The 23,187-nt window shown below is 42.7% G+C and overlaps 2 protein-coding genes and 1 long non-coding RNA gene across 3 annotated transcripts in view; 2 read left to right on the forward strand and 1 right to left on the reverse strand.

The window, feature by feature from the left end:
• Window positions 1-23,187, reverse strand: part of GTF2F2 (general transcription factor IIF subunit 2) — a 70,996-nt gene that overhangs the window by 41,552 nt on the left and 6,257 nt on the right. Inside the window, exons 2-5 of the mRNA XM_083738562.1 lie at window positions 22,266-22,339; window positions 20,317-20,335; window positions 18,060-18,204; window positions 11,443-11,481 (exon numbers count right to left, since the gene is read on the reverse strand). Of these exons, the coding sequence (XP_083594688.1) occupies window positions 11,443-11,481; window positions 18,060-18,204; window positions 20,317-20,335; window positions 22,266-22,339 (277 nt within the window). The remainder of the gene's footprint in view (window positions 1-11,442; window positions 11,482-18,059; window positions 18,205-20,316; window positions 20,336-22,265; window positions 22,340-23,187) is intronic.
• On the forward strand, window positions 286-3,080 carry KCTD4 (potassium channel tetramerization domain containing 4). Its single transcript, XM_083738508.1, has one exon. It carries the CDS (start codon window positions 476-478, stop codon window positions 1,454-1,456), a length of 981 nt encoding a protein of 326 aa, XP_083594634.1. The 5' UTR covers window positions 286-475; the 3' UTR covers window positions 1,457-3,080.
• LOC310844440 lies at window positions 3,937-5,078 on the forward strand. The gene is made up of 2 exons (XR_014564130.1): window positions 3,937-4,136; window positions 4,507-5,078. It is a non-coding gene; the product is annotated as an uncharacterized lncRNA (long non-coding RNA).

Genomic DNA, 23,187 nt, shown 5'->3' on the forward strand with positions numbered 1-23,187 from the left:
CAATAAAATTATTTTCTATTGAAGGGGGGGAATCCCAGACTGCTTTATATGGTTAAAAAGCAGGTTCACCCTAGAAATCCATTTTATATAAAACACTGTTTTTTTAACACTACGTTTAATTTTATGACAATATTATCAACTGTTGCGTTTCAGAGCAAGGTGCACAAGCAAAATGCAACAGGACGACGAAAAGCTTTAAAAATGGTTGAAAAACATAAATATTAAAGGTTTTTGAGGCTACTGTTTGGTAACCCTTTTTGAAAAGTATTTTACAACAAATAGCTAGGATTCCTCCACCATTTCATAATTTTCAATATACTATATTTCCACTTAATACCAAGATGCAGGCAAACAGCTAATTTCTTTCTGCATAAACAAAGGACACTTCTTAATCATTTAAACTTCAGAGTCTTCAAGAGGAAAAATAACTAAGACGCCTTTCTCGCCTGCCATCCTCTTGCCCTTATACGGTTAAATGCAAATTGCATCTTCCAGTCATACTCCCAGTATCACACTGCATACATATAGCTTCTACGCCACCTACTGCAAGGCTGTTGCCGAGAAGCTCATGCAATGCTTCCAGCACTCCCATTCTATCATTGTTCTAGAGCTAAATAACGGTGCCTTTTTGACGAAATCTCCATACAAAGCAAAAGGAGGACAAAGCAAGAAAGGCGTCTTAAAGAGCGGAGCACAAAACGGGCGTGAAATGGAGAGCAACAAAAAATGCAACGACTCGGAAGGCACCGATCAAGGCAAGAATTGTAAAATGTCTCCAATTACTCTCAACGTTGGTGGATATCTGTACGTTACGCAAAAGCAAACACTAACCAAGTATCCAGACTCTTTTTTGGAAAGAGTTGTCAATGGAAAGGTTCTCTGTCCATCTGATGCAGATGGCCATTATTTTATAGACAGGGATGGGCTGCTCTTTAGGCACGTTCTGAACTTCCTACGGAATGGAGAATTGCTTCTACCAGAGGGATTTAAAGAAAACCATCTTCTGGCAAGAGAGGCAGATTTTTTCCAGCTCAAAGTGTTAGCTGATGCAGTGAAAATAAGGTGGGAAAAGGAGCAGCTCGCAGCCAGAGAGACTACCTTTCTGGAGATAACAGACAGCCACGACCGTTCGCAGGGCCTTCGGATTTTTTGCAATGCTCCTGATTTCATAACAAAAATAAAATCGCGCATTGTTTTGGTATCCAAAAGCAGGCTGGATGGCTTTCCAGAAGAGTTTTCAATCTCTTCCAACATTATCCAGTTCAAATACTTCATAAAGTCAGAAAATGGGACTCGGCTTGTTTTGAAGGAAGACAATACTTTCGTGTGCACCTTGGAAACTCTTAAGTTTGAAGCTATAATGATGGCACTGAAATGTGGATTTAGGTTGCTGACCAGCCTGGACTGTTCCAAAGGGTCAATTGTTCACAGTGATGCACTTCATTTTATCAAGTAATTACTTCTTCTCTCAATAGACAAAAGGCCACAAGCATGCAGCCTGTAAATCTAATTAAACTTCAAGACATCGCAAAATGATTTATTCAACTCTGTACACCACAGAGCACTGCTGCTAATGAATAAATGTGAGCTAATGGTATGTAAACTGTAACATCCATCTATGAGTTCTTTGTGCCTAAATTTATTAATAAAAGAGATACTTACTAAACATGATTTAAAAAATCAGACTGAATGCTGAAGCAATTTACATCTCTGTCTCCTCTCTCCTGTCTTTTTACCACAGAATCTAGCTAAAATATTAATATGTGATTTTGTGGCTAGTATGCAGTACATCTTATTTCACTCAAGAATGATAAAAGTGTTTTCTTTTCAACATACACAGTTTTCTAACTAAATACATCCTGGTTTTCAAATACCAATTAAGTTTCAGTTTTTACTTGCTGGTTTAAATGCAAGTCATACTGAATAATTACAGAAGATATATAAACATGCCCACTCCATTTCAAAAAGCTATACAGGAGATGTTATCTTGTACTTCGAAAATATGATTTATATAAAGGAACCCAGTTTTGTTGCTTGTTGTAAAGATTACATACTTTGCGATGTAAGTGATGAGTAAAATGCAATTACGCTGTTTCTATCTTGCTTACTAATTTCACATAGCTATTGAACTAAAAAAAATATTCAAACTTCATTTCCACAAAGCCCTGCTTTTTAGAATCCTGTATTGCAGGTCTTCCATATTATCAGCATGAAAACTTAAATCAACATATCAACATTGCAGTGGTTTGGTAGAAAACATGTTTTGGCTAGAGGAGGAAAGAAATGTAGGCAGATGCTCTACAAATTTTAAATTCTGAACCATAACTACAAGCGTTAGTTATGCCCATCTTGACTAAAATAATGAGCTGTACTTTAACTATATCATGACAAATGTTTGAACAAAATACAAGATGATGATGACAATTATGTCTAGAGGTTTTTTGCACTTCTACGAGTGAGAAAATGACATACAGAACCCGGTGATGTCACACAGAATTTTGATCTCCAGCAAGTTTAACACTAAGAGCCACTTAGTATTTGTAGAGGTCTTTTCAAAGCTCTACACATACATTAACTTGCTGCAATAATCAAAGTATGCCATAGTATACAGAGTATATAGTGTGAGAGTATGAGCAGAGTATGAGAAATAATGGTTTGTCTAAAAGCTAAGCAGCAAGTGTATGCAAGAAGAGAGGTTCCTACTGGGGACTTTCCAATTTGTAGCTCAGTCTCTGATCAAAAGAGAGATGCAACATACCTGATTGTCAATAATAAAGTTTTCATTTACCAACAAGGATATAGAAATATCATCTCATATAGCCTGCCAATGCTTCTGAAGCGTATGTCCCCAAATAAGCGCACTACAACTACTTTTCATGTGTTTGGAATCACAAAATAGATATAGTGGGTGCTTTGCAGAACATCAAATGGATGTGGTCCCAGGTTGGTATGCAGTGATCGGGACCCTGTTCCAGAGGAACAGTTATCAGTCCGCAAAACAGGGCTCTGTCCTTACTTTACCAATCATCAGCTGCAAGCACAAATCACAAAAGGCTTCGTAAACCCCCAGAATATATTTTTTTTAAAAAACCCACTTGTGATACAATGGAAAAAGAGGTGATTTGCTAAAGATCAGAAAGATGGGGAAGTCTGTACAAGTTTGTCTCTATATGTGCATTAGGTCTCTCTTGCTCCCCGCCCCCCATTTTCTGGATCTCGTTTGACAGAGACGTTAGAGAAGTAGTTCCTAACTTGTGGGTCATGGACCCCTGAGGGCCCACGGAGTTATCCCAAGGGGTCCACAAGTAATGATCCTCCAGCTAGCACTTGACTGATTCCCTCTGCCTCTTCATAGCAGCATCCCTAGGAGCCCTGCATGATCATTGGGGGGCTTGCGGTTGCTGAAAAGCACTGGTTATTGTTGTGGGTGTGGCCTGTGCCTTCCTCGCTTTCCTTGGTTGGGGCTTGGTATGAGATGCACCTGAAGAACCTGGGGGCAAGGCACAGGAATGCAGTGGTTTCTAGCACTGCTTCCCCTCCTTGCTGCTTTGCCTGAAGAAGCGTGTTGCACTAGGGGTTTCTGGCCTTTAGGTAAAGGTAAAGGGATCCCTGACCATTATGTCCAGTCGTGGCAGACTCTGGGGTTGCGGCGCTCATCTCGCTTTATTGGCCGAGGGAGCCGGCGTACAGCTTCCAGGTCATGTGGCCAGAATGACTAAGCCACTTCTGGCGAACCAGAGCAACGCACGGAAATGCCGTTTACCTTCCCGCCGGAGTGGTACCTATTTATATACTTGCACTTTGATGTCCTTTCGAACTGCTAGGTTGGCAGGAACAGGGACCGAGCAACGGGAGCTCACCCGGTCACGGGGATTCGAACCCCCGACCTTCTGATCGGCAAGTCCTAGGCTCTGTGGTTTAACCCACAGCGCCACCCGTGCCTTTACATTGCCCTATACACGGGGCTTTCTGGTAGGAGGCAGAATGAAAGTCTTCAATTTGATTTTAGTGGTTATGGTATGGACCATAAGTGGGGGGGGGGTTGCCTCTTAACTACTGACTATATTCATGTTCATTAGTTTTGGTGATATTGGGGGTTCCTTTTGTTGCTTTATTGGGATACATTCCAGAGATAGGTAAAGGTACCCCTGACCGTTAGGTTCAGTCGCGGACGACTCTGGGGTTGCGGTGCTCATCTCGCTCTATAGGCCGAGGGAGCCGGCGTTTGTCCGCAGACAGCTTCTGGGTCATGTGGCCAGCATGACTAAGCCGCTTCTGGCGAACCAGAGCAGCGCACAGAAACGCCGTTTACCTTCCCGCCGGAGCAGTACCTATTTATCTACTTGCACTTTGATGTGCTTTCGAACTGCTAGGTTGGCAAGAGCTGGGACCGAGCAACGGGAGCTCACCCCGTCACAGGGATTCGAACCACCGACCTTCCGATCAGCAAGCCCTAGGCTCTGTGGTTTAGACCACAGCACCACCCGCCTCCCATTCCAGGTTTAGGAGTTGCCTAATTCCTGGGGTGGGGGCTGGCTTGTTTGAAGGCTTAGTTCATTTGGGCTGTCTGCTGTTCTGAGTTGCATTTGCTGCTCATGCCAGCTGGCTTATAAAAAAACAGGAATGAATAAAATGTTAAGTATAAATAAAATAGAATCAAATTAGCTGTGTTCTGTAGCTTTATTCACAGTGACAGGGATTCATTGAAGTGTACAATTGATAGCTCTGATTTGACACAAAGGAACATATTATATTAGTGGCAATGCAAGTTCTCCTTTTCATCCTTTTGGGGATTGTTTCAATTGAGTTCACTGGGGGGGAAATTAGTATTTAGTTCGGTATGATTGATTTCTTGGGATTGCTGACCACTATACTGGATAAATAAATGAATAAATTTATAATTATAAATAAAAATGGTATTTCATACCTTTTGAATAAATTGGGTTAATCAGTGGGTACATTGGGGGTCAAACAGATTTATATTTATGATTACATTTATATTTAATACCTTTTGGAATTAATCCTTGGATTGTTAGTTGCTGAGTATGATGGGGAAATAAATGATTTTTTCCTGCTTTCTTTGATTTTGGCACATTTTATTATAAGTTTTTTGTCATTATGTATTTTCTCAATTAACAGAGCCTAAAATCACAACAATTAGAATGTGAGGGGTCCACATTTCTTAAAAGGTGGTATTCGTACTCATAAAGTTGGGAACCACCATATTAGAGGACTGAGAAAGGTTTGAGCATGGGAGAAAATTGTCAGGGATCGAAGAATGAAATCTAGTAGAGGTGCAATATTGGCTTCCCACAAGCTATGCTTGTAAATTCAGGAAATAAAGATTCAGTAAATAAAATTCAGTAAATAAAGAAAGTTTACTCCCCCTCTACATATCCAGTGCAAATTCCTTCAAATGTTGTGCTACTCTTAACTGTAGGGTTCAATGTTATATTTTTTGCCATGGTTAAAGTCGAAAAAGGAAAGAAGGGGGACATCTTTCTAGGAAGGAAGGAAGGAAGGAAGGAAGGAAGGAAGGAAGGAAGGAAGGAAAGACACGTTCCCAAGACTGATCCAGATTTATATATTTTGCAGGTAGCCAGGGTACTCTCAAGACAAGTATTTCTACTCCTGAATAACTGAAACTTCAGCTTTTCGTTTCCATCCATTAAAGCCCCAGGGCCATATGGGGCCCACTGCCTGTTCTAGTAAGAACAGAACAGTTTCTGGGATTATTGCCAGCAGCAGAATTGGATTCCAATGGGAACTATGATTCTCAAAAGATAGATGCAGGACTACATCAGATAGCACAGGAAAGTGTGATGCGTAGATGGCTCTCTGACACACAAATCCCAAGGGCACAGCTTCATGTTTACTTACCTCTTAACATGCTAGACCTTGGATTATGCCCACACTTTAAAGGATTAAAGGCTTGTTATAAATATTTTTGCAACATTAGCTTGATTTTTCCTATTTGTTTCTAATCTGCTGATAATTTTGTTCATTACATTGTTCCAATAAGGTCCAAAAGAATTTCTAAAAAGTGAAGCATGGGGTTCTTGGGATTCTTTCAGCAGCTCATAGGTGACCTTTCAATTAAGGAGCGGCACCAGCCCACATTTCATACAGACTTGACCTTTTCGGATATCTCTTATGTCTGGGTTGGGCTAGAAACAGTGTGAGCAAGACAACTTCCATTGATAGCCACCAACCACTTTCATGAATATGATATCTAAATGGGATGAAGCCACATGAAGCTATTCTATTTGAGTTGTCCCAGGTTTTGCATTAAGAAAATACATATCAGATTGGTAGATAAAGCAAAGAATTCCTTTGATATTTAAATCCAATGCTTAAAGAAAAGGATATCTGGCAGCCGGCAGCCTCATTAACTGGCCTAACAAATCAGAAATGGCTCTGCTTCCCATGCTGTCAAAAATACAACTCTGTAACCATAAAATATGGAGGAGGCTATTGCTCACAAAGTGTCACATCAAACATTTTCTCCGAACAAGTTTGCACTAAACCATCAGTTACCATGACTGTGTGATTAGTTTTTTAAGTAACTGCAGAGCATTAAGACAATGACTGAAGCTTGCTATTAAGTCATTATATTAGAAGGCAAGCATTCTCAGAATTGAACTGCTATACCTGAGGGTTAGCTTCTCATGCCATAGCATCATGGAAGAAGCTAGGATCATAGTAGGAGCTCTTTTGGCAACATGAGAAACTATGAGTTGTAACAATGGGAATGAGTCTTGGGCTCATGATCTCCTGCTCTCCTCTCCTTCCCCAGTGTGAAAGTGAAGAGATCAAAAGCTTTCACTTTCATTTTTTCCATTTCTTTTTCATTTAAATACAACACCATACACCGTATTTTTCGCCCTATAAGACTCACTTTTTCCCTCCTAAAAAGTAGGGGGAAATGTGTGTGCGTCTTATGGAGCAAATGCAGGCTGCTCGGCTAAGCCAGAAGCCAGAACAGGGAGAGGGTGCCTTCATCCCGCTGCCCTGCGGAGGCTTCGCGCAGCTTTTGCGGGAGGTGGCGGGAAGTGCCAGAGTGCAGGGCTCTGTCCCTTCCCCCACCTCCCAGAAAAGCCCCCAAGAGCCGCGCTGTTTAAAGAGCCGTGGGGGGCTTTTCCCCGAGGAGGGAGAACGGACTGACGTGGCCCGTCTGACCCTTCTCCCTCCTCGGGGAAAAGCCCCCAAGAGCCGCAAACATGCTCCACGCGCTCTTTAAAGGGAGCGCGGCTCTTGCGGGCTTTTCCCCGAGGAGGGAGAAGGGCAGCCCATCACTGACAGGCTGTCCTTCTCCCACCTCATAGAAAAGCCCGCAAGAGCCACACTCCCTTTAAAGAGTGTGCAGCTCTTGGCTGGCTTTTGCGGGAGGTGGGGGAAGGGTCTGAGGGCAGCTTAGCCGCACGCAGCCTCTTCCGGGCAGGGGGAGCCTTCATCCCGCTGCCTGGGAGAGGCTTCAGTGGCTATCCCAGAAGCCAGAACAGCAAGAGGCTGTCCCAGAAGCCAGATCCCTCTTGCTGTTGTGGCTTCTGGGATTCAGAATATTTTTTTTTCTTGTTCTCCTCCTCCAAAAACTAGGTGCGGCTTATCGTCTGGTGCGTCTTATAGAACAAAAAATATGGTAACTACAGTAACCTGTCCAGTGGTACATTTTATTCACTTTCTTATGCAGTACATAGTAAACAAGCAATACATTTATTTATGCATTATCAACTCAAGTAGCCTCTCCATAGAGATTCTAGTGTTGAGGGTGGAATCAAAGTATATTTCATCTCATTTATAAAGGAAAAACAAGCCAAGTTTCACCAAAAGTGTCCATCCTTGAATTGCTTTTAATTACCCTATTGTGGCAAGTAGCTCATTGCAACAGAGCCACATTCCAAATATTTTTTAACCAGATTTCAATGGGGATTTCTACAGACTGTGTATTGGGCTATTGTTAATTGGGCTGCTGATAACAGATAAAATACATGGGAAACTAAAGATGAAGAGGTAAAAGCAGTAATAATTCACTGGGCAAAAGATGTGGGGTATAATATACAGCTTGCAGATTGGGAAAGACTGTGGAAGGAGGACTTGAAATTTACAGCATGCTGTACGTTAAAAGAGAACTATATTAAAATGATGTATAGATGGTATTTAACTCCGGTAAGACTAGCAAAAATGTATAAAAATAATACTAACATATTCTGGAAGTGTAAAGAGAAAGAAGGCACGTTTTACCATATGTGGTAGACGTTCAAAAAGGTAAAGGCATTCTGGGAAATGACATATAATGAATTGAAAAAAAAATGTTTAAGATAACTTTTGTTAAAAAACAAGAAGCCTTTTAAATAGATATAATAGGAGAAGAATTACCAAAGGATATGAAAAGACTGTTTATGTATATGCCGACAGCTGCGAGAATGCTTTACGCCCAGGCATGGAAGGAAGAGAAAACACCAACTAAAGAAGAGTGGATTATGAAGTGGATTATGAAGACAATGGGATATGCTGAAATGGCAAAGATGACTGGAAGAGGACAACCAATTTAATACAAAATAGAAAAAAATACATAGACTATATTAAAGAACACTGTAAACACTTGAAGATGTTAGCAGGATTTTTATAACACTTGTAATTTGCAAAAACCAAAACTCTAAAAACAAAAAAGGATTAAATTAAACTTAGATAAATGTAATCAAATGTGGCAAAGAAAAAAAATGTACATTTTGAAAACCGGGGTGGGAGGGAGAGTCCGGGGGTTCAGAGAACCCCAAGGTTGTATCAGTGTTATTTTGTTTAAATGGATGTTTGTAATGTTAAAAAATAAAATAAAATAAAGATAACAGATAAAATACTAAATATCTGCATTTAAGGTCATTGTTAAATTTGGGTCTAATGATAAGACGGCGAGAGCTGAATTTGGTGGGAAGAGTTGTTGCATAATTTTGGAAATAACATAAAACACCTTTTCCCAAAAGGAGTATACCAACATGCAATTCCACCATGCATGATAATATGAGCCTATCTCTCCACAGCCTTTCCAGTATAGGGGAGAGAACCAGGATCAGAAGAGAATTCATGTGCTGTGGGATTTACTGTAATTTTCCATGTATAAGACTATGTTTTTTCCCTTAAAAATACAGTGGTACCTCGCAAGACGAATGCCTCGCAAGATGAAAAACGCGCAAGACGAAAGAGTTTTCCGTTTTTTGAGTCGTTCCGCAAGACAAATTTCCCTATGGGCTTGCTTCGCAAGATGAAACGTCTTGCGAGTTCTTGCGAGTTTGTTTCCTTTTTTGTAAAGCCGCTAAGCCGCTAATAGCCGTGCTTCACAAGACGAAAAAACCGCAAGACGAAGAGACTCGCGGAATGGATTAATTTCGTCTTGCGAGGCACCACTGTAATGTCAAAAATTAGGGGGCGTCTTATACACAAATACATCTCCCTCCCCCCCCATTTTCCTAAATCTGAGTCCCCCAAAATAGGGGGCGTCTTATACATGGGGGCGTATTATAGACGGGAAAATATGATAGCTGTCTCCAAGTGTCTGTTAGGCCCCAGTAGGCAATTATGCTCTGCAACTGATTATCTTGGCTGCTTCTTAAAGAACAGGAAGAGCTGCGATCTATGAAGTCGTTAGGGCAGCAGTTAATGTCACCTCCAATTACAACTGAGCTTTCTTTGAAGGGATTCAGTATTTTGCAAAGTGTCCTTAAGAAACGCATGTTGGCTGGAATTTGGTGCATATATGCAAGCCAGAAGGGATGCGGGTGGTGCTGTGGGTTAAACCACAGAGCCTAGGACTTGCCAATCAGAAGGCTGGCAGTTCGAATCCCCGTGATGGGGTGAGCTCCCGTTGTTCGGTCCCTGCTCTTGCCAACCTAGCAGTTTGAAAGCACGACGTGCAAGTAGATAAATAGGTACCGCTCCGACGGGAAGGTAAACGGCGTTTCCGTGCGCTGCTCTAGTTCGCCAGAAGCGGCTTAGTCATGATGGCCACATGACCCGGAAGCTGTACGCCGGCTCCCTCGGCCAATAAAGCGAGATGAGTGCCGCAACCCCAGAGTCGGTCATGACTGGACCTAATGGTCAGGGGTCCCTTTACCTTTACCTAATTACAAAAAGAAACCTGCCATTTAGGTCTGCTAGATTTTCCCATCTGAAATGGCCACTGCTTAGTGAAGAGGGAAGCCCCATCCCTGGTTTTGAAGAGGCAGGTGTGCACAGTTGCTCACTGAGCCATCAACCCTTAGGTAAAGGTGACTTGGAGGATTTGTGTCGATGAGATTCCTGCAACACAATTGTGTCCGGGTAATCTCACTGTATGGCAGCCTCAGTTCAAGTTCTTTTAAGTGCTGAGTCCAAGTTTTTGTCATGGAAATGAGATAATTTTTAAGGAGGACTGGGTAGTGGTCATGCCTGTACTGGGAGATCAGCAAACTGTTTTGTGACTGTGACTGCATGGAACAGCCTTCCAAGCTTGCAAACTTGGGTCTTCCTGGAGGCTTTTGTTAAACACCAGATTAAGATAATTGGTAAGGGACGCGGGTGGCGCTGTGGTCTAAACCACTGAGCTGCTTGGGTTTGCCGATCAGAAGGTTGGCGGTTCGAATCCCCACGATGGGGTGAGCTCCTGTTGCTCGGTCGCAGCTCCTGCCAACCTAGTAGTTCAAAAGCACACCAAAAGTGCAAGTAGATAAATAGGTACCACTCTGGCGGGAAGGTAAACAGCATTTCCGTGTGCTGCTCTGATTCGCCAGAAGTGGCTTAGACATGCTGGCCACATGACCCGGAAGCTGTACGCCGGCTCCCTCGGCCAATAAGGCGAGATGAGCGCCGCAACCCCAGAGTCATCTGCGACTGGACTTAATTGTTAGGGGTCCTTTACCTTTATGGTAACTATAAAAACATAAAACAGAACCAACCTTGCCAAACAGGCAACCTTTAACTGCCTTGGGAGCAGGAAGCCACACATCCATGGAATAATACCAGCAAGAAAATAGCCCCCACCCTAAATTATATGGCTGCAATGAAGAGAGTTTGAGGTATCCACAACTGGATGTGTTTATTAGAGTTTTGATACACACAAATCCTTGGACTCAGATTTATGGAATTCTCTGTCTTTTGCACTAGATCATGCAAGTCTGCCCATCCCCATACAATTGTGATTATTTGTTATATATCACAAAACCTGAAGTGGTTTTTTGAAATGAAGACAATCATAACTTGCTTGCCAAATTCCCCCACCAAGCATTTGCAAACTGCAATGATATTAAGTAGCCAAAGGAAACCAGAAATACATCCAAACGATTTTAAAGTTTCAATGTAACCACCTGCATAAAGTCTAGATTTTGAACAATTCAAGGAATTTGTAGCAATGAATCAGTTAGTGTTGTTTTTTATTATCTCCATAAACAAGTTATTGCAGCCAACACTTACCACTGTTGCTGATTTCAGGTTTTTCATCTGTCTGACTTTCTGTAAATGACAATAAAATAAGGTTTAGGACTTTACAATTCAATATTAAGAGTGTTCCTATTTGTAACTCAACGTTATGGAATGCTATAAACTCCCTGTAGTCCAATCCTGAACAACATAAGGCTTTTCAGTCAATCATGATCTACTGTTTGAAGCTCTTCCACGCCTCTTTCTAGAACCATCTGTCCCACTCAAGCTATAAAATTGGGGTTTAGAGCAGAAGAATCAGCACCCAGCCTGGATTATGAGGTGTGTAGTGGAGATGGCACCACTTTCCCCCATTTTAACGCTAACAGCCCCATGATTAAGAGTGAAATTACATGCAACGTTACATGCGAATTTAACATCACACAGAGTTTGGCTCTAAGAGATAACTTGCCAAAGTCCAACCATGCCAGAAAACTGATTCTCAAATGTAAAATTTTGTGTAGTAATAGTAGTAGTATTTATACCCCGCCCATCTGGTTGGGTTTCCCCAGCCACTCTGGGTGGGTACCAACAGAACATTAAAAACAGAATAAAACTTCAAACATTAAAAACTTCCCTAACAGGGCTGCCTTCAGATGTCTTCTAAATGTCATATGGCTGCTCTTCTCATTGACATCTGATGGGAAGGTGTTCCACAGGGCGGGCGCCACTACCGAGAAGTCCCTCTGCCTGGTTCCCTGTAACCTCACTTCTTGCAGTGAGGGAATCGCCAGAAGGACCTGGGCGCTGGACCTCAGTGTCTGGGCTGAACGATGGGGGTGAAGACACTCCTTCAGATAAAGGCGGAGGCCGTTTAGGGCTTTAAAGGACAGCACCAACGCTTTGAATTGTGCTCGGAAACATACTGGGAGCCAATGTAGGTCTTTCAGGACCAGTGTTATATGGTCTTTGTGGTCACTCCCAGCCACCAGTCTGGCTGCCACATTCTGGATTAGTTGCATTTTCCGGGTCACCTTCAAAGGTAGCCCCAAGTAGAGCTCCAAGCGGGAAATAACCAGAGCATGCACCACTCTGGCAAGACAGTCTGCGGGCAGGTAGGGTCTCAGCCTACGCACCAGATGGAGCTGGTAGACAGCTGCCCTGGACACAGAATTTACCTGTACCTTCACGTAAGTCCAAATTGACTTCCAGGCTGTGCACCTGGTCTTTCAGGGGCACAGTGACCCCATTCAGGGCCAGGGAGTTCCCCACACCTGCTCGCCCCCTGGCAACATCTGATATGATCACCAACTGGGACTGGCAGGGCAATTGTTTGCATGTTTACTCGGAAGCAAATCACACTGAATTCAATGGGACTTACTCCCAAATGCACACGGGTTTGCAACCTTAATCGGGGGCCAGAACTCACTCCTAACATGCAGGAATGGCCTCAGAGAATGTCCAAAGTGCATTTTTCTCCTTCAACACAAAGTGTTCAGTCTATCCCAAACCCCCGAGTTTCAATCTTCTGTATAAATAAAAAGTAGCAAATAAATCCTACTTTTTTCAGTGTGAATTACGGGGGGCAGGGGGTGGGACATACTCGTTTTTTTATGTTATCAGACTAAAAGTGCAAGGTATACAGAGCAGATGGTACAGTTCCCAGTCTTGAACTACAGTATGATGGGTCCCTTCTAAAAGTTAATTAAGCAAAGGCAGGATGAATTAATATTTTGTTACCCTACCATCCTTTAAGAAAGGCCACTTAATATATTTTCCATTTCCGGCATATTTTAGATTCTTGAAGAAAAAAACATGCATTTTAACTCTGTTTAGACACCAATGCCACTTCATTTGCATCTTGCCTTATTGCGGGAACATATTGCTATAAATTTCACTCGTTACTTAAAACTTCTAGTACCAACTCTCCATACAGCAGCACAAAATCATGTCCCTTGCTTCTGCTTCTTTGTTCTTAAATTCTATAGTATTTTATTTTATTTTTAATCCCTGTTAAGTCAGAAAACTTCAGTTGCCAGCTAGCCTATAAATTGCAAGGAAACCAAGCACACTTAAACAAAATAGCTTAATTTGCACAGAAGAAAAATGATGCAGGCATGGCTTAAGTGTTCAAGGGTTGTGGCTCTGCTATTTTTGTACATATATATTCATATATATTCTCAAAATGTCTTCCTGGTTACTAATAAAGCAGGAATCACATCCAATTTGTAATTGAAATAAGAACTTATAGAGCTGCCTTTGACCAAGTCAGGCCTTTAGTTCATCTAATTCAGTACAGTGGTGCCTCGCTAGACGAAATTAATCCGTTCCGTGAGGCTCTTCGTATAGCGTTTTTTTCGTCTTGCGAAGCAAGCCCATTGACAGCTTAGTGGATTAGCACTACAGCTGTCAAGCGGCTTCCAGCGGTCAGCTGTTAAGCGGCTTATCAGCAGAACAGCTGATAAGCGGCTTAGCGGCTTAAGAAAAGGGCGAAAAAAGCGAAAAAAACCCGCGGGGGGATGCAAGATTTTTTTTGTCTTGCGAAGCAACCCCATAGGGAAATTCGTTTTGCGAAGCGCCTCCAAAACGGAAAACCCTTTCGTCTAGCGGGTTTTTCATCTTGCGAGGCGTTCGTCTTGCGGGGCACCACTGTACAGTGGTACCTCGGGTTACAGACGCTTCAGGTTACTGACTCCACTAATCCAGAAATATTACCTCGGGTTAAGAACTTTGCTTCAGGATGAGAACAGAAATTGTGCAGCAGCGGCAGCGGGAGGTCCCATTAGCTAAAGTGGTGCTTCAGGTTAAGAACAGTTTCAGGTTAAGAACAGACCTCCAGAATGAATTAAATTCTTAACCTGAGGTACCACTGCCTTCCCTACTCTGATGGGCAGAGACTTTCCAAGGTCTCAGACAGAGGCATTTCCTACCTGCGCTACCCAAGACCAGGTAACTTGAGAACCAAAGATTTGTGGGTTGGGCTTCCAATAGGACAGTGGATCTGAAAGGGGAGGGGAAGAATGTGCCATTTCTGGACCCAAAGTGGGTTCATACCAGATACAAGTCAAAGCAATATTCTATTACAGTAAAAATTGTTATAATCAAATGAACATACTATTTCAATAATCAATGCCAATCCTAATACAGTGGCACCTCTGGATACGAATGGGATCCGTTCCGGAGCCCCGTTCGCATCCAGAGCAGAATGCAACCCGCGTCTGCGCATGTCGCAATTCACCGCTTCTGCACATGACGTCATTTGGAGCATCTGCGCATGCACGAGCAGCGAAACCCGGAAGTAACATGTTCTGTTACTTCCGGGCCACCATGGAGCGCAACCTGAAAGCAACGCTCAACCTGAAGCAACTTCAACCCGAGGTATGACTGCAATTCAACATACACCATTATAATGGCAGCATAAATAGAAACTCAGGAGTTCATTTATCAAAAACCAGTAATAGAATTCAGCAACATAAATGCAAATAAATGAGAATGCCATTATAACAAGTACAACAAATTCCCATTGGGGTAATTGTGTTACTCTGCTGCAGCAAAAAACAGCAACAGGTTTGGTGGCCTCTTGAAGATTATTTATAATGAATTCATTATGATGCGCTTTCATGGACTTAATATTATTAAGAACTGTTACATGTATATTCCAGATTACATCCAAGCAACTCAGTGTAGCATTCATGGCTCTCCTCTCCATTTTATAATAATAATAATAATAATAATAATAATAATAATAATAATAATAATAATAATAATATTTGTACCCCGCCCATCTGGCTGGGTTTCCCCAGCCACTCTGAGCGGCTTCCAACAAAGATGAAAAATACACTAAAATGTCACATATTAAAAACTTTCCTGAACAGGGCTGCCTTCAGATGTCTTCTAAATGTCAGGTAGTTGTTTATTGCTTTGACATCTGATGGGAGGGCGTTCCACAGGGCGGGCGCCACTACCGAGAAGACCCTCTGCCTGGTTCCCTGTAACTTGGCATCTCGCAGTGAGGGAACCGCCAGAAGGCCCTCGGAGCTGGGCCTCAGTGTCCGGGCAGAACGATGGGGGAGGAGACGCTCCTTCAGATATACTGAACCGAGGCCGTTTAGGGCTTTAAAGGTCAGCACCAACACTTTGAATTGTGCTCGGAAACGTTTATCCTCACAAACGACTGTGCAGTAGCTTAGGCAGAGAGAGAGTAAGTACAAGGTCACCAAACAGGCTTCATGGCTGAGTAAGGATTTGAACCCTAGTCTTCAAGATCCTAGTCCAACACTCTAACCACTACAAGACACTGGCAAAAGTGGGTTTAGAGGGATAGAGATCTGGAGCTATATTTTTCTTCTAATGCTAGCATGAGATTACTTCTTATCCACAGATTCTTGAACACAATACACATTGCTTTGTGAAAGGATCTCTCCCGTGGAACAGACAACTGATCCTGGATGGCTGGTCCATAGAAAGCAGATGAGTTTGGAACAGGTGTGCTAAATTCGGAAGTCTTAAAACACTACTTTAATTGAAAGTTCTGAGAACTGAACCTGAAATCTTTAAATGCAAAACATGTGATCTACCAAGCTGTCACTTTACTCATATCTGAAAACTGCAGCAATGAACCACCATTGTGTCTGCTTTTTTTTTTTTTACTCTACAGCAGCATTTTACTGCTGTTAGGCTGATAAAAATGCCAGTCTTAATCTAAAATAGTGTGTAATTGTTCACCAGGTTACACAGTAAGTGTATATTTGGGAAAAGAAACACCTAATTTGCTCATGGTGGCCTATTAATATTGAAATATATGCAAGACGTAGAACTGGGACAGCAATAATGGGTACCACAAATTGCACTGTTGCATGGCAACCAGTTATGTACATATGGCGATGTTTACAGAACAAAATGTAGTTTATATTTCATGCACAAACAACAACAAAAAATAGCTCAGCAAAGTCAAATAACTAGGGCTCGCATTTACCAGCCAACTAAGCAGCACCCCCCTTTTAAAGAGATATTCCAGCTCTGAGAACAATAGACAACAGTCAAACTTAAAATCAACCATATAAATAAATCAAATCAAAGTCTGTAGAGCCAGGCAAGGATCAGAATAATAAGGCCAAAGCATCTGGTCCCTATTAACAATCTAGCTGTCATTTTCCAGGACCGTTGTAGTTTACAGACCATTTTCAAAAGGTAGCCCCACATACACTGAATTCATACCTTGAATCAAATGCATGGAATTGATAGCCAAATGGCACCACACATGGAAGGGGGTACTAGGCACCAAAGGCTTCGAAGAAACAGAAACATTTTATATGATTCCTTCTCATAACTTATGTGACCCAACATCAGGGTTCGATTCTTCCACCCACTGTCCATACTAGACCCGGCCTCTTCCCCTCCAAGGCTACTGATCATGAATGAGTATGCCGATAACCCATTTGCTACATTCCAAGCCAATGATTTCAGAGGAAGGTCCAACAAATTCCTCCATTGCCTCCCACATTTTGCTTCCCAAAAAGTGGAAGAAGCAACAAGGGGATCATCTGTCTTGGACCTGGTCCTCACCAATAGAGAAGAATTGATCAACAAAGTGGAAGTACTGGGAAATTTGGGGGGAAGTGATCATGTCCTCCTGGGATGTAGAGGCAAGGGAAAGCTGAGTGGAGTCAGACATGTACCCTGGACTTTAGGAAGCCCAATTTCAAAAAGGAGCTGCTTCTTCTTTTTTAATGGAGAAAGACTGTTTTCTCCTGCTCCCAAGGGTAGGATTCGAACCAAGTTACAAGAAGAGAGAGTCTGAGAAAACATCAGGGAAAACTTTCTGGCAGTAAGAGCTGTTCAACAGTAGAAAAGACTCCCTCAGGAGGTTGTGGACTCTCCTTCCTTGAAGGCTTTTAGCAGAGGTTGGATGGCCCTCTGCCATGGGTGCTTTAGTTGAAACTCCTGCATTGCATAACCCTCTGGATCCCTTTCAACTCCACAGTTCTATGATTTGGTGGGCCACCATGAGAACAGGACAATGGGTTAGATAGACCATTTGCCTAATTCACCCGGCTCTTCTTATGTTCTTATGACATTTTAATACAAAAGAATCTGCCTACAAAAACGTTCAGAGTTAAAAAATTTAGAATTCTGGCAATTACCATCATTTTGTTCCATACTAATTGTTTATGCTGGGACGCGGGTGGCACTGTGGGTTAAACCACAGAGCCTAGGACTTGCTGATCAGAAGGTCATCGGTTCGAATCCCCGCGATGGGGTGAGCTCCTGTTGCTCGGTCCCTGCTTCTGCCAACGTAGCAGTTCAAAAGCACGTCAAAGTGCAAGTAGATAAATAGGTACCACTCCGGTGGGAAAGGCAACGGAGTTTCCATGCGCTGCTCTGGTTCGCCAGAATTGGCTTAGTCATGCTGGCCACATGACCCGGAAGCTGTACGCCGGCTCCCTCGGCCAGAAACCGAGATAAGCGCCGCAACCCCAGAGTCGACCACGACTGGACCTAATAGTCAGGGGTCACTTTTAATTGTTTATGCTACACCACAAGAATCAAAACAGAAAAAAAGTCCAAACCAAAGAAACCATCTCAAAAAAATCTGGATGTAGAAGTTCAATTTAGCAAATACCTCTCATTTTGCAAAACTTTAGTTAACTATCAATTTTCCTCCAACTTACCCAGTGAACTCTCTGTGAACACGGTTAACATCTGTCCTCCAACACTTTGTAAGAGAAAAGGGTGTTCTCTGGGTGCACTGATGGAAGTTGGCTTCCCACCAATATCATCAATGTTGGCAAGATCTTCATTCAAAGTGAAAGATACCTGAAAACCAAACACTGCAATAAATATTTCTTATGGAAAAGGAATTGTTGACTGCTTTGGAGAATTAATTCATTGTTCAATGTTGCTGGCATCAGTCTGTCACGAGAGACAAAGGAAGAGTGTGCCATCATGAGTAAAGTGCTGCTTCCTGCATTGTTTTTGCTGCATTACCAACACCAATATAACCTCTCCAGGGCACAAGACTGTATATATGGAAGTCCTGTGCTGCCCAGACAACAACAACAACAATTTATTATTTATAATAATAATAATAATTTTTATTTATACCCCGCCCTCCCCAGCCAAGGGCGGCTAACAAGCAATAATAAAAACAAGTTGAATGAATACAACCTAAAAACAAGATTAAAATACGACATTAAAATATTAAAATGCAGCCTCATCACAGGAGGAGAAAGGAAAAGAAAGAGGGAGAGGGAATCAAATTGGCTCCAAGCCAAAGGCCAGGCGGAACAACTCTGTCTTACAGGCCCTGCGGAAAGAAATCAGATCCTACAGGGCCCTGGTCTCATGAGACAGACTGTTCCACCAGGCCGGAGCCAGTGTAGAAAAGGCCCTGGTTCTGGTTGAAGCTAATCTAACTTCCTTAGGGCCCGGGACCAGTAAGGTGTTGCTATTTATGAACCTTAAGGTCCTCCGGGGACGCAGGTGGCGCTGTGGGTTAAAGCCTCAGTGCCTAGGACTTGCCGATTGAAAGGTCGGCGGTTCGAATCCCTGCGGCGGGGTGCGCTCCCACTGCTCGGTCCCAGCGCCTGCCAACCTAGCAGTTCGAAAGCACCTCCGGGTGCAAGTAGATAAATAGGGACCGCTTACCAGCGGGAAGGTAAACGGCGTTTCCGTGTGCAGCTCTGGCTCGCCAGAGCAGCGATGTCACGCTGGCCACGTGACCCGGAAGTGTCTCCGGACAGCGCTGGCCCCTGGCCTCTTAAGTGAGATGGGCGCACAACCCCAGAGTCTGTCAAGACTGGCCCGTACGGGCAGGGGTACCTTTACCTTTACCTTTTAAGGTCCTCCGTGGGGCATACTGGGAGAAACCCACGTATCTGGCTGGGATTCCCCAGCTCCCCCTCAGTCTTGCTGATATACTACTTTGCTTTCCTTTGGACTACATTTGACACCAGCTTGGCTGCAGGAGTTGCCAGAAGGAAAAGTACAAGACGCCGCCTAGGGACTCCACTCTGGATTTGTGTAGGGTTTACAGTGAGACATGAGCATCCAAGATGCTATGTAATGGGTGAATACTCACAAGGATTGCAACATTCTAAGAAAGAATCTTGTGAGGACATATACCTTGTGGCTGAGACAGCTGTGTAAGCTAGTACAGTTATGTCAGTTAATAACAATCTTTAATAACAGTCTTTTTGTGCTGTTAGAGCAGCTGAGCAGGGGGTCTGTTCTGTTCTGCTGCTGTCTGCCTTTGAGTTAGTCAGAGTCTGCAAGAGTTTTAGTCTTAGTGATAAATTTATGTAATACATTAGTAACATAAGTACTGTATTTTTCGCCCTATAGGACGCACTTTTTCCCCTCCAAAAATGAAGGGGAAATGTGGCTACGTCCTATGGGGCGAATACAGGCTTCAGGAAGCTCTGCGCGACCCTCCGGAGCCCGGCGCCAAGCCAAGCCGGCCTCCGGAGGGTCGCGCAGAGCTGCCTGCCCTTCCGGGGTCCGCACACCTCTGCCTGCATTAGGAAGCCTCAGTGCACCTGGGCTTTGCACAGCTGTCCGCAAGCCTGGGGAGACCGGCGCGGCTCCCTAGCGGATAGCAGGCTCTTCTGGGGTTGGGGTCGGGGGAAGCTCGTGCTTCCCCCCCGCCAGCCCCGAGCCTGGGGGGAAAATAATTTTTTTTCTTTATTCCCCCCCCCCAAAAAAAACTAGGTGCGTTCTATAGGGCGGTGCGTCCTATGGGGCGAAAAATATGGTAATTATATTTAAGTTTCACAAGTGTGAAACAGAAAAGATAACATGTACCTTCTCAGAAAAGGATTATACTGTTAGATGGAATACAACACAGAACCTAAAAATATGTAGCCCACCTATTCCAATATACTCCAATACAAAATATACTTTCATAATATTTGTATTTTATCTACTTACTTCTGTTCTTCCTTGATTCCTATGAAAAAAGCAAAAGGATACAGTATTTTAATTATTTCTTGTAACTGCTGGAGTACAAGGAATAAAAACAAATCCCTCCTGAGGAATCTAAATGCTATATAACTGGGGAATCATTGTGGTATTTTCAGGGCTCTCCCCTCCCTCTGCTGCCTAGGTTTCAGCTCCAACAAAGAGAAACCAACCAGTTCTGTGATACCAGCAGCACTGGAGCCAGCAAGTCCCAAATTGGGACAGCCAGAATTCACACGCTCTGAGCCTGTACCCAGCTAAGGAACTGAAAGCCCTCCACATCAGGGCATCAACAGAGGCAATAAGCCTGGAGGGAAATGACGAAAGGCCTCTTAAGGATGCAATAGGTAGGACAAATGCACACATGTATTTCAATACTATAGATCAGGGATGTCCAACCAGTAGATTGTGATCTACTGGTAGATCCCCGGCTGATCGTAGTAGATCGCAGGATCCTTATCGTGTACAAAAGGTTACGGGGGGGAAAGCTAAAAAAACTGTGCAATCCAGCCACCATCCTCCTCTCTCCAATGACGATGGGTAATCACTGCCACTTTTTTAATACTGGGAGTAGATCACTGTCTCTTGGGAGTTGGACATGCCTGCTATAGATGGTTTGAGCTCCAGTTCCATGTGCAGAACATAGTTTCACCACAGAACTGGGGTTTTTTGGTTTTCCTATTCACTTTGCATCGCCTTGTTCCCTCCCACTAAATCTCCTCCTGATGACTGGGGCACTCTCACATGCGGTGAGAGAAGTTGCAGCAAGAAGAGGACTCAATCTGAAGTAGAAGTACATTTCAGTTCACAAAGAACCCATTTGGATCCAAGGGAATGAGACTAGGCTAGGCTTTGGTATCTGAGATGGACTTGCAATTAGACTATTGTCAGAATCTAAATCAGCACCATGATGGTTACAAAAAAGGGGGGGGATGACCCAAAGACTTACACGCTGAAAAGAATGCAATCGGTGTGTCCCACTCAGCACCGTATAGAACAACCCTGTCCAATTTGGGTCACTGTGTTCGAAGTAAGATGGATTCAAACCAGGAAGGATTCAGAGTGTTCAAAAGAGATAAAATGTGTGAAATGTAAGGCATGTGACATCAGAGCAAAGAACCAGGAATATTTAGCTCCAAGGAAAGATGAGAGCCAGAGTGGTAGCACTTAGATCGCTGGACTAAGACCAGGGAGACCAGGCTTCAAATCTCTTGGTAGCCATGAAGCTCTCTCTCACTCACTCACTCACCCTCAGTCTAACCTACCTCACAGGGTGGTTGTGAGGATAAAATGGGGAGGAGAACTATGAATGCCACCCTAGGCTCCTTTGAGGAACGATGGGATATAAATAAAAAAATAATTTGAGGATATGTCAATGTCTTACTTTCTGTTTGCTTGGGGAGTTGCACATTCATATTTATTGAAGGAATCAAGCCGCGTTATTAGTTTAGGGAACTGTTCTGTTATATGAAGTTGGGGGGGGGGAGCCTATTATAACTCTGTGGGGTCAGTGATCTCTCGAAGCAAGATCAAATATTCCCTCTCGATACTGCCGTCCATTTGTACATCTGAAGTATACAATTTCTCCAAAAGGACCATATCCAGAACCAAATGGAAAGGCAGAAATATAAAAACCAGTACCTGGCTTATATGTGCAGGATTCTAGGCCTCACAGGGCATATTAAAATGCCTCATCTCAAAGGCTGTATTTAGAGCCAGACTGTGTTATTGCAAAGCGGTGCCTGAGTATCACACACAATTATAATGATTCAGGAGCAAGAGCAACTATACTATCAGATGTGTCTCAAATAAGAAAAAAACTGTAAGCCAAAAAGGTTCCACAGTAGTTCCTTCTCCACCCTACCCCATCCACTACCCAAACAAAAGAAAATCTGAACGCAAAATATAAGCACTCTTACTTGGCAATTCTTAGCTTCCCAACTTCACCTCTTCCTGAAGCTTTATTCCACTGTTGTGATAAGTATTTTGGAACCTATAACAAAAGGCAACAAAATAAAATAAATCCATTGAGTACAGAAAAGAAACATGTACTTTAATTTTCTCTCTCTTCCCCCACTCTTTAAATCCTGAGACAGGAAGAACTACTTATTTCAGGATGTAGAAGAAAGCAACACTAAATCAAAATATATTATAGCTTGCTTTCTTAAGCAGTAAAGAACAAAGAGAACATCAGCATTACAATCGAATCATATTCATGAATTTCAAACAATATAATTACAAATCAAACAAAGCACTGATCACAATTTGTAGCACTATTGTTTTAAAATGAATTACAAGAGGGAGAACAGGATATGCATCACCTTTATATTTATTAACATTATAATGAATGGCACACAAGTAGTAAGAGAGTTTTCAAACATAATACATTTGTCTACAGACTACGAACACTGCAGAAATTAATAAAGGGTTTTTTTTAATTAAATAAATACCATCTTGGTATCTTTTCCCTGAAATTGATATAATTCATTATTTTTCCATGATAATGCTATAGCACATTCCCACTACACTTCCAAATTTGTTTAGAAACATGGGCTAAGTTCTGTTCTGCCAAGCTTGATCTTTTCTCTCTTCCCAACCATCACCCTAATTTACAAACCCAGTAAAAAAAGAAAAAGAATGTTTAGGTGCAAAGACTGATGATGGGGGAGCCATGAAGACAAAGGAAAGTTCAAGTGGTGAGAGAAAGACTGCCAGAGGAGGCTCTTCGAAAATTCAGCTAGGTTTGCTTTGTTGTTGTCGTTTTTTCTTTGATGGGAGTATAGAAAGTTGGAAATTAAGTTTTTAAAAGGAGCAAACAGAGCAGTTTAGCATCCAAGTACC

The sequence above is a fragment of the Podarcis gaigeae genome, assembly GCF_964106915.1.
Source record: "Podarcis gaigeae genome assembly, chromosome: 5".
Taxonomy (NCBI): domain Eukaryota; kingdom Metazoa; phylum Chordata; class Lepidosauria; order Squamata; family Lacertidae; genus Podarcis; species Podarcis gaigeae.